We start from the raw sequence: 13,365 nt of genomic DNA, 5'->3' as shown, positions 1-13,365 counted from the left end.
GGCCCGGCCCGCAGCGCGGGAGCGGCTGAAGCGGCCCGGCAATAACAACGGGTTCTCTGTCTGCCCTCACACAGTCCGCAGCGCCAAATCTTTGCAACCAAGAGACAATGGAGTCGTTGTTAACACTTAGTAACGTCTAATGTCCGGCAAACTACAATGAGAGTGCGCGGGTTGGCATCGCTGCCGTGGTTGTCTGAGGAGCAGTGGCCCGTGAGGGATTAAGGTGCAATTTTGGATTAGGTGAGGCCCTGGCGCAGAGAAGCTGTGGCTGCCCATCCCTGGAAGTGTCCAAGGCCAGGCTGGACAGGACTTGGAGTAAGCTGGGATAGGGGAAGGTGTCCCTGCCCCTGGCAGGGGGTGGGATGAGATGAGCTTTAAGGTCTTTTCCAACCCAAACCATTCTGGGATCACTTGGTGGAGCACATAGGATTTAACAGGACTGGGAGATCACTGCCCAAAAGTCGTTGCTCATTAATTAATTAGAGCTGATTCATTCTCCAGTGGAGGATGCCTCCACACTATCCATGCCACAGCTGCTGCACTTTGTACCAGGGAGCTGAAGGACAAGAAGGAAAATGATCACACTAATAGTGAGTAGATGCAGCTGCGCTCCCCCACAGGCTCCTTACAGCCTGCTTAAACCACAGACACACCCATGAAGGCCCATGGAAGTTAGTACTGAATCAAACTTAATGTAGGCTTTGAGTAAATTAAGGACAAGCTAGACGAAATATAAAAAATAGAAAGCCCAAATTGCTTCTAGTGAGTTCAGTAATACTGTCAAATATTCATGCTTATAGGAAAAAAAATAAAATCACATTTTATATTCTTATACCTTCCCATGCTAGCAGTGCAGTTATGGTGATTAACACAAACAGCACCTCACGGCACTCTACCTCCGTGGCCACTTGTTACGCTGAGTAACCACATGTAAAAGAGGTTATTAAGTTATAATTACGATGTTCCTAAAGTTCTAGGTATATATTTCAATATACTTTTGATATTAAGTCCACACTGTCAAAAATAAACACAAATCATAGTATTTTGTATCATCAATATATTAGTAATTGTTGAGAAAAAATCCCACATGGAAAGAGCTGCCTATTGATAACATGAACAACAAAGTGGAAAAGTTATATTTGAGAAAATCTATACAGATAATTATTATGAAAATAAGATTGCACAAACAGTATTTTGCATAGAGTACAACATTGTATGGGTTTTGTCTTTATGGAAAATACAGGTAAGAATAAAAATACATATTTCAAACTTCTTTACATGTGGATGGAAGTTAATAGTACAAAGCTATATACTATTGAATATTTACAGATTAGGAGAGCCAGAATGATTACATTTCAATGATTGTAAGTGCAGAAGAAAAAGGGCCCAGATTAGTTGCATATTAATCAGTACATTATTGCATTGTCCATAAAGACATTTCTTGTAAGATCCATCTGTCCAGTTTAATGCTATCTTGCTGCTAATTAGCTGAAACCCATGTGAAATTCCCCAGCTAAGTTTTAATCTTCCTTTCTGAAGCCCAGAACCCACAGGACACTCACACAAGCATCTACCCGAGTATTTTGCAGTAGAAGAGCCACAAGAACAACCTGAGAAATGGTAAACCTTTGCTTTGACTAATGAGTATTTGCACTGGCAGGCTGCTGGAACTTCAGTACCTCAATGTGCAGCTGTTTGGGAGGATAGCTTATTCATTTAAGGGTGGTTTTGTACCTCCAGAAATGAATGGATTAAAAAATAATAATAAAAAAAATTGAGCATCCATGAGACCTTAAAAATGGTTCTGTTGCTGACTTTTGTGTCATTGCATTTCTGATGAAATTTGGACTTTTGTGAAGATGCAGCAGCTTCACAGATTTCAGATCTACTCAGCTTTTCCCACAAGATCAGACTGTGGCAGCAGCCACAAAGAAACCAAAAAGATCTGGCAATGCCAAGGAATTGGTCTCATTTGGCTCTACTACAAACATAGTGGGTCCTTTAGAATATTATCACTTGCACACATTTATTGCATGATGTCCAACAGTCCAGTCTAATATAAAGGTCATTTGAAATTCAGTCACTACTAAAACCTTGTTTGCTGACACATTAGCTCATTCTGCCTGCCAGCACAGCTTTGTGTGAAGAAAATGTAGCATTTGAGGAGTAGTAGTGTGGTACTGACCTACTAGTTTCTAGATTAGGGTTACTCCAGTTCTGTGTCATGAAACAGGTGGTGGAGAGTTTGTATAACACAAGACCAAGACTGATTGCAGAACTGAACAGCAATCCTGCTTTCATCCTTAGAACAGACTTTTAAGCAGTACTAATTTCAATACCCAGATTTCTTAGAAATAAGGGTTGAGCTACTGAGCCATGACGCTGCCAACCCATCAGCTTAAAACATGCATGAACAGGTTGAGAAATGAAAATTTAACAGAATAGTAGAAGTCAATAATGGCTTTATAGTGTTCTTCAAGCAAAGCCACAATTCCAGTTTCACTTTCTCTCTGAGGTTTCTTTCCCAGCTGCTCTCACAAATGCACTGCAAGATAGTGCTGGACAGGGATGGATGGACGTGGTTCCTGAGGTTCTGCTTCTTGCTCTGTGTGGACATGCAGTTCATCTCTCTATGATCCAGTGTGGCCTCATAACCAGGGAGCCATTCCTCTTAGTCAGCGGGGGGGAGGTGTGCATCGTGTTATTTGGGGTGTACACGGCCTCCCTGGAGGCGTGCAGCCAGCTCCTCTTCCTCTTCAGATCTCCTACAAATGCTCTCAGATACAAAAATTCCATTCTCAGGAAGTGTTCCCTGGTCACATCTCTGGAAGCCACTGTTATCCTGAACAGCTGGTCCCACACCCTGTTCTTCTTGCAGCTGGAAAACTCTTTGAAGTTGATAGGCTTTGACCGTGAATGAAGAATCCGAAATTCCAGGTCAAAGTGCGCAACTGCAGGGCCTGACAGGATCAAAATGTTATTGCTGTTCAGCTTCCCATCTGTCCACGTAAAACTAGCAAAGGAAGAGCGGAAAAATTATGAGTTAATTCAAAATAATTAGTAAAGAAAGTATTCACTGAAAATTCTCCTTCATCACATTTAGTTATGTTGTTCTTGCAACCCAACTGATGAGCAGTGGGGTCTTTTAAGGATAAATGTTAGTCATAAAATCTGATAAGGAAAGCAACATTGCTGGCTTTACTTTCCACGTAGAGAAATTATGTTAAGCAACAGAAAGAAATCGGCACTTGCCTGTAGGAGCCTGTTGTCACTCGAATGCCATCAATTAACATGAACTTTTCACGGACTTTTCCAATGATTTTGACACCTGACCTGGTGCAGTATGTGCTCCCCGTGATAATTCGAACCCTCATCAGCTGTTAAAGACACAGCAAGAGTCAGGTGGACTGCAAAGTTCAGTGATTGCATTTAAAGGAGTAACACAGGAATAACCATCCCTGCTGAACTGCACACTGGCACAAGACTGACCCACTAGGAACCAAGTGATGATTTTTGTCTCATTTTTGTAGGAAAAGAGGTGACACTAAGGGGCAAACCCATAAACTGACTGTGCAGAATGTGACTGTGAAAATTCCTGTCACGTAATTGTCAGGATCCAAATTCCACAGACTCCTGAGAACCTGCTTCTCCATCAGCCTTCAAAGTCTCGGCGAGCCCAAGCAACTCCAGTCATGCTTTAGGAACTGGACATTCCTCCTGCATTTCCTTGAACATTCAATTAGTATTTGTGCTCAGAAAGCAGCTGTAACATCCAATTACAAATATTTCAGATTTTCTATTAATTGCTGCCTTATGTAAGAATTGTTAAATCTTCCAAAAAAGAGCTGGAGCTACATAACCCCCATTTTAAGTTGTGGCAGCAGGTGTAATAAATTCTTCTTTTGTCAGCTCAAAGATTACACTCATGAGAGAATCAGTTCCCTACCCCTATAAATATGACAAGGCTCACCTTTTCCTGCTCAAGGTCAACTCCCAGATCCTTGCACATTTTTAGAAAGTGGGAAAACGAAGACTGATCTAGAAGGATATACACTTTAACTTGCCACTGGCTACAGGCTTCCAAGAGGTCTGTGAAGATATCAGTATCTGTGAAGGAATCCATAACCAGGGCAATCATCTGCAACGAGTTTCAGAAAAAACCATTAGGCTGTTTCCACAGCATCGCAAGGGAGATAGCACATGAGAAATTTGATTTTCAAATTAAATATTCCCCCCTGCCTTTTTTTCAGGTGGTTATGGAACATGGTACAGTCTTCCGTGGTACAATGCATTCTTCCGCACCCTGAAATAGAGCTAGACCCCTGGTTTTGCTCTATGTTAGGCAAATTTGATCTCTTCCTAGGCAAGAGGGGATTTTTCCGAGAACAGATGTCTTTTCCTCAAAAGCATTGCCAGAAGAAAAAGGTGAGCTTAATTCCAATGCTACAGTTTTCCAGTCTTTCAACTTTTCAAATATGAAAAGAAACAGTAAAAAAACCCAAACCCACCAGTGTCTGACTGCTCTTTACATCTCACCTCTCTGTTTAAGATAAAAGGTTTGTCTTCAACTTATTATTCAGATTCTCATATTTCAAGTCAAGAGCTGAGCAAAACGTCCATTGAGACTCAGCTCCTATCCCCGCAGATCTTCCCCATGGGCTGAACCCCAGGGTGTGCCGTGGATCCTCTGCAGGATGGGGAAGCAAAGGCTATTTCAGAGAGCCGGGAATGGGCACACTCGGGATGTATCGCTCACAGGTGCCAGCTCCCTGAGGGAGCTCAGCGGCACCCAGAGAGTCCGGACTCGGTTTCCAGCAGTAAGGGGGGAAAAAGCTGGCAAATAATGAACGTGTTTAAAAAATAACTAGAAAAGACGGTGGGAAAGATATAAAGCAATACGAAACAGCAGAGTAAGTAAAATCGGGAGTTTATGTAAGAGTAAAGTGAAGCGGGGAAGGACGAGGTGGCCCCCGGAAGCTGCGCAGGGCGGCGCGGGCGGGAGCGGGGCCGCCGCGGGCACTCACCTGCCGCGCGGAGCGGATCTGCCGCCGCACCGCCTCCTTGCAGCCGTAGATGCTGTCCCCGCAGCCGGGCTGGAAATGCGCCTCCACCCGCGGCAGCCCGCGGAAGGCGCCGCTGGCGAAGCCCGGCCAGCCCAGCTCCAGCGCCGGCGGCTCCAGGTCCGAGCGCTCGGGGAAGTAGGTGAGCGACGAGGCGTCGAGCGAGGCGCCGGCCGAGAGCTCGGCCGCCGGCTCCGGGCCCGCGGCGGGCGGCAGCGCGGCCCGCGCGATGTCCTGCACCTCGGGCTCCGACAGGAAGGGCGGCAGCTGCTCCCGCCGCAGGAAAGCCCGCAGCGCCTCGGGGCCGCCCGCCACCAGCTCCTCCAGCGCCAGCCGCTGCGCCTCGCTGTACGGCCCGGCCGGCGGCGGCCAGCGCCCCGAGCCCTCCTCCAGACACTGCGACGCGTTGGCCATGGCCGGAGCGCCCCGGCGCTGCCCCGGCTCTTTATAGCGCTCCGCGGGCTCCTCCGCACCTCCCGCCCGGCTCCGCTCCTCCCGGCCGCTCGCCCACGGGACAGTCACGGGTGGCACAGCCGGCAGCCTTCCCCACGCCCAGGGAAGCGCCCGCAGAAGCGCCAGCCTCTAAGGAGGAAGGATAAGCCCAGCCCTGGACCTGCTGCCCAGCCCGGATCAAAAGGCTGCTCCTAAGGTTGGAGAGGGCAAATGGCCCCAGGAGGAAGGCACCAAGCGCCGACGAAATGACTTAGTCACCCCGATTTAAAATGCCAAATAAACAGAAACAAAGCTCGGCAATGATCAGGTGAAAACCCCATGGCAAAAAGGAGTTTATTTGTAAACTGTTTCTTGTTCCTGTTAGAGTACCTTAACAGCTGCATGGTATAATAAAGTTTAAGAGCACATAGAACAAACAAGGTGATTTTACATACATTCAAGAACTGAAGGACTTAAGCTCTTAAAAATACAACTCGATGTTGGCTTTGAAGGTGTATCTTGGCTCCCTGCAACTTGGTTTGCTGCCAGTGTTCCAGATTTGGGGATCAAGCAATAAAGTACCTTATCATTTTCAACAAGTGCAGACAAAACTTTTTTTCCACACCTCCTACTTTAGTGAAGGAACGGCTGCTTTGAAATCCAAGTAATAAAAGTAGCTAAGCCTCTTTGTCCATAGAGATTTTGGACAGTTAGTTAGAGATTTCAGTGTTAGTTGCTCTCAACACTTGCAATCTTTTGGAGTTACGGATATTTTTATTCATTCATTCAATAATCAAGCCAACAGCTGAAATGTGCCATCTACTGGACACATGTACCCCTAAACAATAAAATACATAACCCAGACTCTGATTAGATTTGGCAGAATTCAGTGTGGTTGGTCACTGAAGTATTGAGATGCAGGTCTAAGGAAAAACAGTACAGGTCAGATCTCAGGCAAAGACTGCACACACTGCTCAGGTAAGAGACCCAGCAAGCACAGACATGCACAGAAATCTGCAAACAGTCAGATAAAGACTTTCCAAAGCAGCTTAACCTAAGGTCTACTCAATATTGAAAGTATCTTCAAAAACTAGAGTGGCACTTCAGCTCCTCAAACCAAGTTAGTAGGGTAAAAATGATAGACAGTGCAAGAAAGAGTATTTCAGATAAGACAGTTAAAAAGAGAAAAATGTTTATTTAACTCCTACAGTTACTTGTAAATTAACATTACCCGACATAACCCATAAGATTTCGTAGTGCATTTGTCAGTTTACTTTTGAACAGGGGCTTTGTCACATGACCTCAGTAATTGCCTCGCCACAAAGTTCACTGCAAAGAAGGAAGCACACACATACACACACATATATTTATATATCTCTACATAAAGGCACGAGAGCATGATCAAACTAAAGAGACAGCTCAGTCTGTTTCAGAAGGCTTAAACAATGAAAGAAGAATACAGTTGAAGGTAACTTGCAACTGTTTCAAGAGACCCTTTGCAACTTTAGTGGAAGAGTAACATATATAACACAGAAGTTAGAATAAAATCAGCTTTATGGCTTTTTGTAAAAGCTGATTCCTCTCCTGTCAAAGATAAGGTAGAAATAAAAGCCAATATTGGGAAGAAAGATTGAGAATTCCTTGGTATAAGAAAGACCTACAAAGCCACTCTGAGCAAGTTCATTGTGACTCAGATTTTTCCAAGTCTACCTAAACTAAAACTAGGGCATTAACAATCCCAGAAAGCAGTAACAAGTTCAGCTTTGAGGTTAAATACCCAGAATTAAAATGATCTTCACCACTCATGCATACAAGAGGAACCTGTAAGTAGTTACCATATAATTCCTCTTTTTCATCGCTTACATTGCATAGTGTAAAACAAAGTGCTGGAGAGTGACGTACACACCTATTAAAAAAGTAAAAGTGCTGGATGGAAGTGGAAGAATCTTTAGATACAAAGTGACAGCAACTTGAGACTGGGGTTTGTGCGTTCTGTGGTCAGGGCAGGAATCATTTATTCAGGGAAAAGAGCGAGGCGCTGCGGAGGCTGTGCAGGCTGGCACTGATGTCCCGCCTCTGCTTTAGGCTGCACCTGCCAGGGTACTGGGTCATGTAGCTCCCAGGGACACGACCCCGCCGGGACAGCATATCCACCATGTGGCTCAGCTTCGACCTGATCGTGGAGTAGTGGAATTGCCTCTCTTTATGCAGTTTTTGGAAATATTGTGCCCTGTGACTGCTGGAATATTCAAAGGACCGGAGAGAAGATATTGAGCCTGCAGAGCTTGCAAGAGAGCATTGGGATGATGATGAAGACAGCGAGTGCAGGCTAGAACTGGATACAGCCTTTCCAGACACAGAATATTCTTCTTTTGACAACTTTCTGGGAAGGAGGGGTGTTTCTGTGCTCTCGTCCTTGGTCTGTGTCACTGCAGTCTTCAGCAAAATTGATGTCTGAGTGCCTGTCACTCTGGCCATGACAGAAGCCTGAGTGCCAGCATCTGCTGTGGCAGCACTGGCCTGAGTGGCTGCATTACACGTGGTCACAGCTGCCATCTCTTCCCACGGGCCAGTTTGAGTTGATGCACTTTTCTGTTCCACTGTGGCCCCTTGATTGCTGAATGACTCCTCTTCACACAGGCAGGAATGCCCCAGGTTACAAAGCTTTCCTGCAGGAGTATATTCAGTCTGATCTGGTTTTTCCAGCAATTTCTTTGGAGTGCTAGACAGTCTGGCAAATTCTGCTCTCAAGTTGCCTTCCACAGTATATTCTTTAGAGGACTCTGTTCTGGTCAGCAGGTGATCAAACATGCCACTATTCCTGCAGCTGGACGGTCGCTTAGGGCTGATGGGCAGTGACTGGGCATAAAGAATCCTGAACTGGAGGTCAAAGTGTTCAACCACTTGACCTGACAACACCAGCAAGTTGCTGCTGTTCAGTTTCCCATCGGACCATGTGAAACTGTTGAAAACAAACCAAGACTCGCAGTTAATCTCCAGTGCATTTCAACACATACAGCTACAGACAGCAAGACAGCTTAAAAATGAAGGCAAGGTAAGAACAACAGACTATTCATTTCTGCAGGAAGAACTCTATTTAGCCATGGCCAAGCCCCCTGCTAGCAACAAGTTGTGTAAACCAGTTCTCCAAAGGTGTTTTCAGATTTATGTCAGCTCCATGTCTACTCAGCTAGTCCATGTGCCATTGGCACTCATTAACACCAAGCAAACAGCAAAATTAATACATCCTTCATGCAGCAAATCCCCCTTCTTGCAGCAAATCCCCCTTTCTACAGCTTCACTGGGCACCAGCAGACCCCAGTACTTGCCTGTAGGAGCCTGTTGCCACTCTAATGCCATCAATCAACATGAATTTCTCCTTGGCTTTCCCAACAATTTTGGCACCTGACCTCATGTAGTACGTGCTCCCTGTGAGAGTTCGAACTCTCATCATCTGGTTCAGAAAAGAGAGGAAGAAGTAACATCAGATTTAAGTTAACTTCAAAAAGCTTTTAATTAGCAATTCTACTTAAAAGCAGCTACACACACCATGGAAGATAGGAATGAAATGAACTTTTTTATACAGTCTGTATATGAGTATTATTAATCACACAGTGCTAAATTTCTGTTAGATTGAGTGAGAACAGTCAGTTCCAATTAATCATTTCCCAGGAAGGGCATCATTCCCTGTCCAGAGAAACTTCTACTGCAGTGAACATAAGCCTAGCCAAGCCAAGCTATAACACAGCCACGTCAGTTTATATTCACAGCAACTAAGCAAATCACCTGGCTCACATCATCCAAATCCTTTTAAAATAAAGTATTAGGAAAGAAAGCAGATGATACCAGAGCTATATCACCCTTGAGCTTCCCACGTTTCTGTTTTCCTTAGCAAGCAGTTCCTTGAGCCAAAGAATAAAGCTATTTAAATATTGCAAAATTAAATCCCTGAAAATTGTTGCATCCTCAGGACAGGGATCCCAGTGCACACTGCACCCAGCACATGGGGCTGGTGCACACCATGGTTGTAGCTCCTACATATGGGCAACAGACAGGTTGCTTTAGCCTTTCAAGGCAGTCTGATGCTTTACAGAAGTGTTTCTTTGATATACATAAAGTGTACCACAAAAATAAAAACAAACCACCCTGACCCTAATTTAGTACTTACACTTTCCTGCTCAGGACAAACTCCCAAATTGTTGCACATTTCCAAGAAATGGGGTACAAATTCCTGGTCAAGAAGGATGTAGACAGGGACTTGGCGGTGTTTATAGGCGTCCTGAAGGTCACTGAAGATCTCAATGTCTGTGAAGGAATCCATCACAAGGGCAATCACCTGCAAGGAAAATCACAACACTCAAGGGATTTATTTTACACATGGCCACTGCCTCCCACAGCCATTTTCTCCTGCTGCTCCCAGTGTTTCAAGCAGCTACAGGAGAATTAGCTCAAATGGCCTCCTTGCTGTCACATCTCACAAACTCCAGCTGATTTCCAGACTCCTCCTGGTTTCTAGATTCTTACTGAGTTTCTATCCCATATCTTCACAGGAAACCCCTCCACTCACCCAACAGTTCTTTAAAAAAGGCAGATCCTAAGATGGGAAGGTCACATATTTGAACCATCTCTCCAGCTAATTCAGAGCCACCTCACACACTGATGTGGTGCTAGAGTTCTCACCCTTCAAAACCACCTCTGTGTAGGGACACAGAGGCATAAAGGATTCAGCTTCGTTACTGAATTTTTCATTTTCCTTCTATTAAACCAGCATAAAGAACAACGATTATACAACCACTGTGGGTACCTGGCACTTGCCCTTACCAGATGGAGGCTGCTGCAGCACACCCAAGGTGTGTAAGCACACAACACAGCTGCTCTGTGTGTGGCATGGCCTGTACTCACAGGAAACATTTCCCACAGGAACAGGCTGAGCTCTGCATTCCCAACTCTGTCCTGCTCCCTAAGGGGCTGGTTCCATTTGGCTGAGTTGTTACATATAACCTGCACAAGCACATGGGTATTTCTACAAAAAGTTACTTTATGTTGGCGCTTCTTGCGTGCGTCCTATGCTTCTTGCCACCCAATCACTTGGCTAAGCGTTGAAGAAGATAAAAAACCCAGTAAGATGCTTTTGGCAAGACCAGACAAGTAAGAAAACCATCCCTGAAAACAAAACAATTCACACTAAATCCTTGGGAACACTGACACCTTCACATGACTGCTCAATTCACAGCACGTTTGAGTTCTAGTCCCAGAATTAGCAGCTGAAAATGAAATACAGTTTTGCCCAAAGTGCTTAGAGGAAAGAGAGAAAACCCTTTTCTACATTCATCTATTCAGGATAGCAAGGACAAGATAGCAGCAGTCACTTAAACTAACTGCATTTGAGTGCGCTAGTCAGGGAAGAAATTATGCAGCATCTGAAGTTTTCCCAGTCTTCACATTAACTTGAGGAACTCAGAAACGATTGAGAACTATCACACAGAATCTGACATTCAGTAAATTTTAGGGTGTCAAAAATGTCCTTTATGTCCACAAAAATGCTCCCTGGATCAGCCACAAGCCACAGATAGGGCAGGAGCAGCTTGCCTGGCTCTTGGCTCAGTTTGAGGAAACGTGTTTGTCAGGATGCTGCAAGGAACAATATTACAAACAAGTACAGCTTTTGGGGGGAGCAAATGTTTTTATGGCGTTTACTCGAGTTACCAGACTGGTCTCATATACCTGACAGGGATTGTTTGAGAACAGAGCTTCCTCTGTGACCGTTTCTGGCAAGGAGCCCGTCGTTCATGTCATCCTCACACACACCCTAAGCTTCTGCCTTCGGAAGGGAATAGAGACCAAGCTCAGTTGCTGATTCAGGGTGTGCCATGTGCGAGCACGTTACACAAAGAGACAAGGGTTGCTTCACCTGGCCACCCAAAAAGGAAGCTACAAATTTAAATTTCAGCTGAGCCAATTGAATGGCTGCTAAGGAGAAGGGTGGTTCCCGGCTGGGGATTACGGTTGGAGGCTACGAACTCCGGGAATGCAATGAGTTACAGGGAACAGTTACAAGTTACTACGCCACGTGATTTTCAAGCCATACAGTGCATCAGAACAAAAGCGTCCACTCCTGTAGGAGGAAAGTCCTGTCAAAAACAGGTCTGTACGTCACTTGGAGGCAATTAGTGACCTAAGGAAGGGAAATACAATCATAGTGTTATATCTGTAGGTAATGTTCTTTTATAAAAGAGGCCTGTTCTGTGTTACACCCTTTAAGGGACAGTAGGAGGTTTTTGCAAGAGAATCTATCTGGCAGAGCACATCAGTAAGGAATCTTGAATAGGAGACCGTCCACTCCGGGTGAGATCCAGGATCAGCTGGATACAGCAGCCGTGCTCCAAGGCAGCAGCGCTGCGGGACGGGGAGCTCTTGGCGCATCGCCTCCGGAGTAGCCGGGAAAGGGAGAGCTCGCAGATGCAGCATACGGAGTGCTGCCACTCTTTGTGTATTTTCGAGCTTGTCTTCCTTAATGAGACACTGTCTGCTCGACAGGGTTTTAAAGCCACTTGGCTTTGCTCGGTGACCCATGGAGACGCTTATCGATGCCGGTGCCGGCTTTTGATGTGCTTGCAGACCCAGGGGAGAGGGACCCCGGGCAGGGCAGGGAGGTCCTCGGGCACTCACCTGCCGCGCGGAGCGGATCTGCCGCCGCACCGCCTCCTTGCAGCCGTAGATGCTGTCCCCGCAGCCGGGCTGGAAATGCGCCTCCACCCGCGGCAGCCCGCGGAAGGCGCCGCTGGCGAAGCCCGGCCAGCCCAGCTCCAGCGCCGGCGGCTCCAGGTCCGAGCGCTCGGGGAAGTAGGTGAGCGACGAGGCGTCGAGCGAGGCGCCGGCCGAGAGCTCGGCCGCCGGCTCCGGGCCCGCGGCGGGCGGCAGCGCGGCCCGCGCGATGTCCTGCACCTCGGGCTCCGACAGGAAGGGCGGCAGCTGCTCCCGCCGCAGGAAAGCCCGCAGCGCCTCGGGGCCGCCCGCCACCAGCTCCTCCAGCGCCAGCCGCTGCGCCTCGCTGTACGGCCCGGCCGGCGGCGGCCAGCGCCCCGAGCCCTCCTCCAGACACTGCGACGCGTTGGCCATGGCCGGAGCGCGGGGCTCGGCCCGGCGGGCGCTTTATGGCGAGTTTGAATCCAAACAGCGCGGCCGCCGCTTCCCCGCCCCGCGCCGCCGTTGGCTCCGGCAGGGCGGCACCGCCTCCCCGGGCGGGACGGGGACGGAGCTCCGCGGCTGGGACACAGCCCGGCCCCGAGCCCTGCTGGCCTTCGGGGGTGGGAGAGATCGCCGAGCTTTTGCCCGGAACAGAATCAGACCCCTCTGAGAAGGACGCTCGTAATGATGCGCGCTAACAAATGCTGGAGCCGAACACTCGGACACTCCCAGGTCCACGGGAGGCAGACACAGCTTGGGCTTTCCAGCTTATCTCCAGCACCCACTGCCGCTGCTTCACCGAATCACAGAATATTCGGTGGTGGAAGGGACACGCAAGCCTCATCAAAGTCCAATTCCCGGCCATACAAAGAGCAGCCCCAAGAGTCCCACCATGCCCCTGACAGCATTGTCTAAACGCTTCTTGAGCTCTACATTTGAAACAAAAATTTACACCCACCCACTGCCTAGATTTCCTCTTCTAGACATCCCCTGGCTGTAGAGAGTTGAGAGGCAGAGACATTTAACAGAGTCCCAAGACGTAAACCAATTAAAAAAACAAAAAAACCCTCAGTGGCATTTTTGTATTATTAAAAGAAATTTAATATAATTTTTAAATTAAAAAATTCAATCTCTCTATTAAAGACACTGAGTCAGGTGCTAATACTGTCAAACATACCCTTTTGGC

The 13,365-nt window shown here is 47.0% G+C and overlaps 2 protein-coding genes across 2 annotated transcripts; both read right to left on the bottom strand.

The window, feature by feature from the left end:
- Positions 1-1,214: 1,214 nt before the first annotated feature.
- LOC125334931 (protein FAM83D-B-like) lies at positions 1,215-5,718 on the bottom strand. Its single transcript, XM_048322170.1, has 4 exons — positions 5,025-5,718; positions 3,971-4,138; positions 3,253-3,377; positions 1,215-3,013 (listed from the first exon to the last, which is right to left on the bottom strand). Exons 1-4 carry the CDS (start codon positions 5,472-5,474, stop codon positions 2,623-2,625), a joined length of 1,134 nt encoding a protein of 377 aa, XP_048178127.1. The 5' UTR covers positions 5,475-5,718; the 3' UTR covers positions 1,215-2,622.
- Positions 5,719-5,816: 98 nt separating this feature from the next.
- LOC125334930 (protein FAM83D-A-like) lies at positions 5,817-12,652 on the bottom strand. The gene is made up of 4 exons (XM_048322169.1): positions 12,162-12,652; positions 9,661-9,828; positions 8,822-8,946; positions 5,817-8,454 (listed from the first exon to the last, which is right to left on the bottom strand). Exons 1-4 carry the CDS (start codon positions 12,609-12,611, stop codon positions 7,503-7,505), a joined length of 1,695 nt encoding a protein of 564 aa, XP_048178126.1. The 5' UTR covers positions 12,612-12,652; the 3' UTR covers positions 5,817-7,502.
- Positions 12,653-13,365: the final 713 nt, after the last annotated feature.

This window comes from Corvus hawaiiensis, chromosome 17 (assembly GCF_020740725.1).
Source record: "Corvus hawaiiensis isolate bCorHaw1 chromosome 17, bCorHaw1.pri.cur, whole genome shotgun sequence".
Classification (NCBI taxonomy): domain Eukaryota; kingdom Metazoa; phylum Chordata; class Aves; order Passeriformes; family Corvidae; genus Corvus; species Corvus hawaiiensis.
This window is presented reverse-complemented; position numbering and strand designations above follow the sequence as displayed.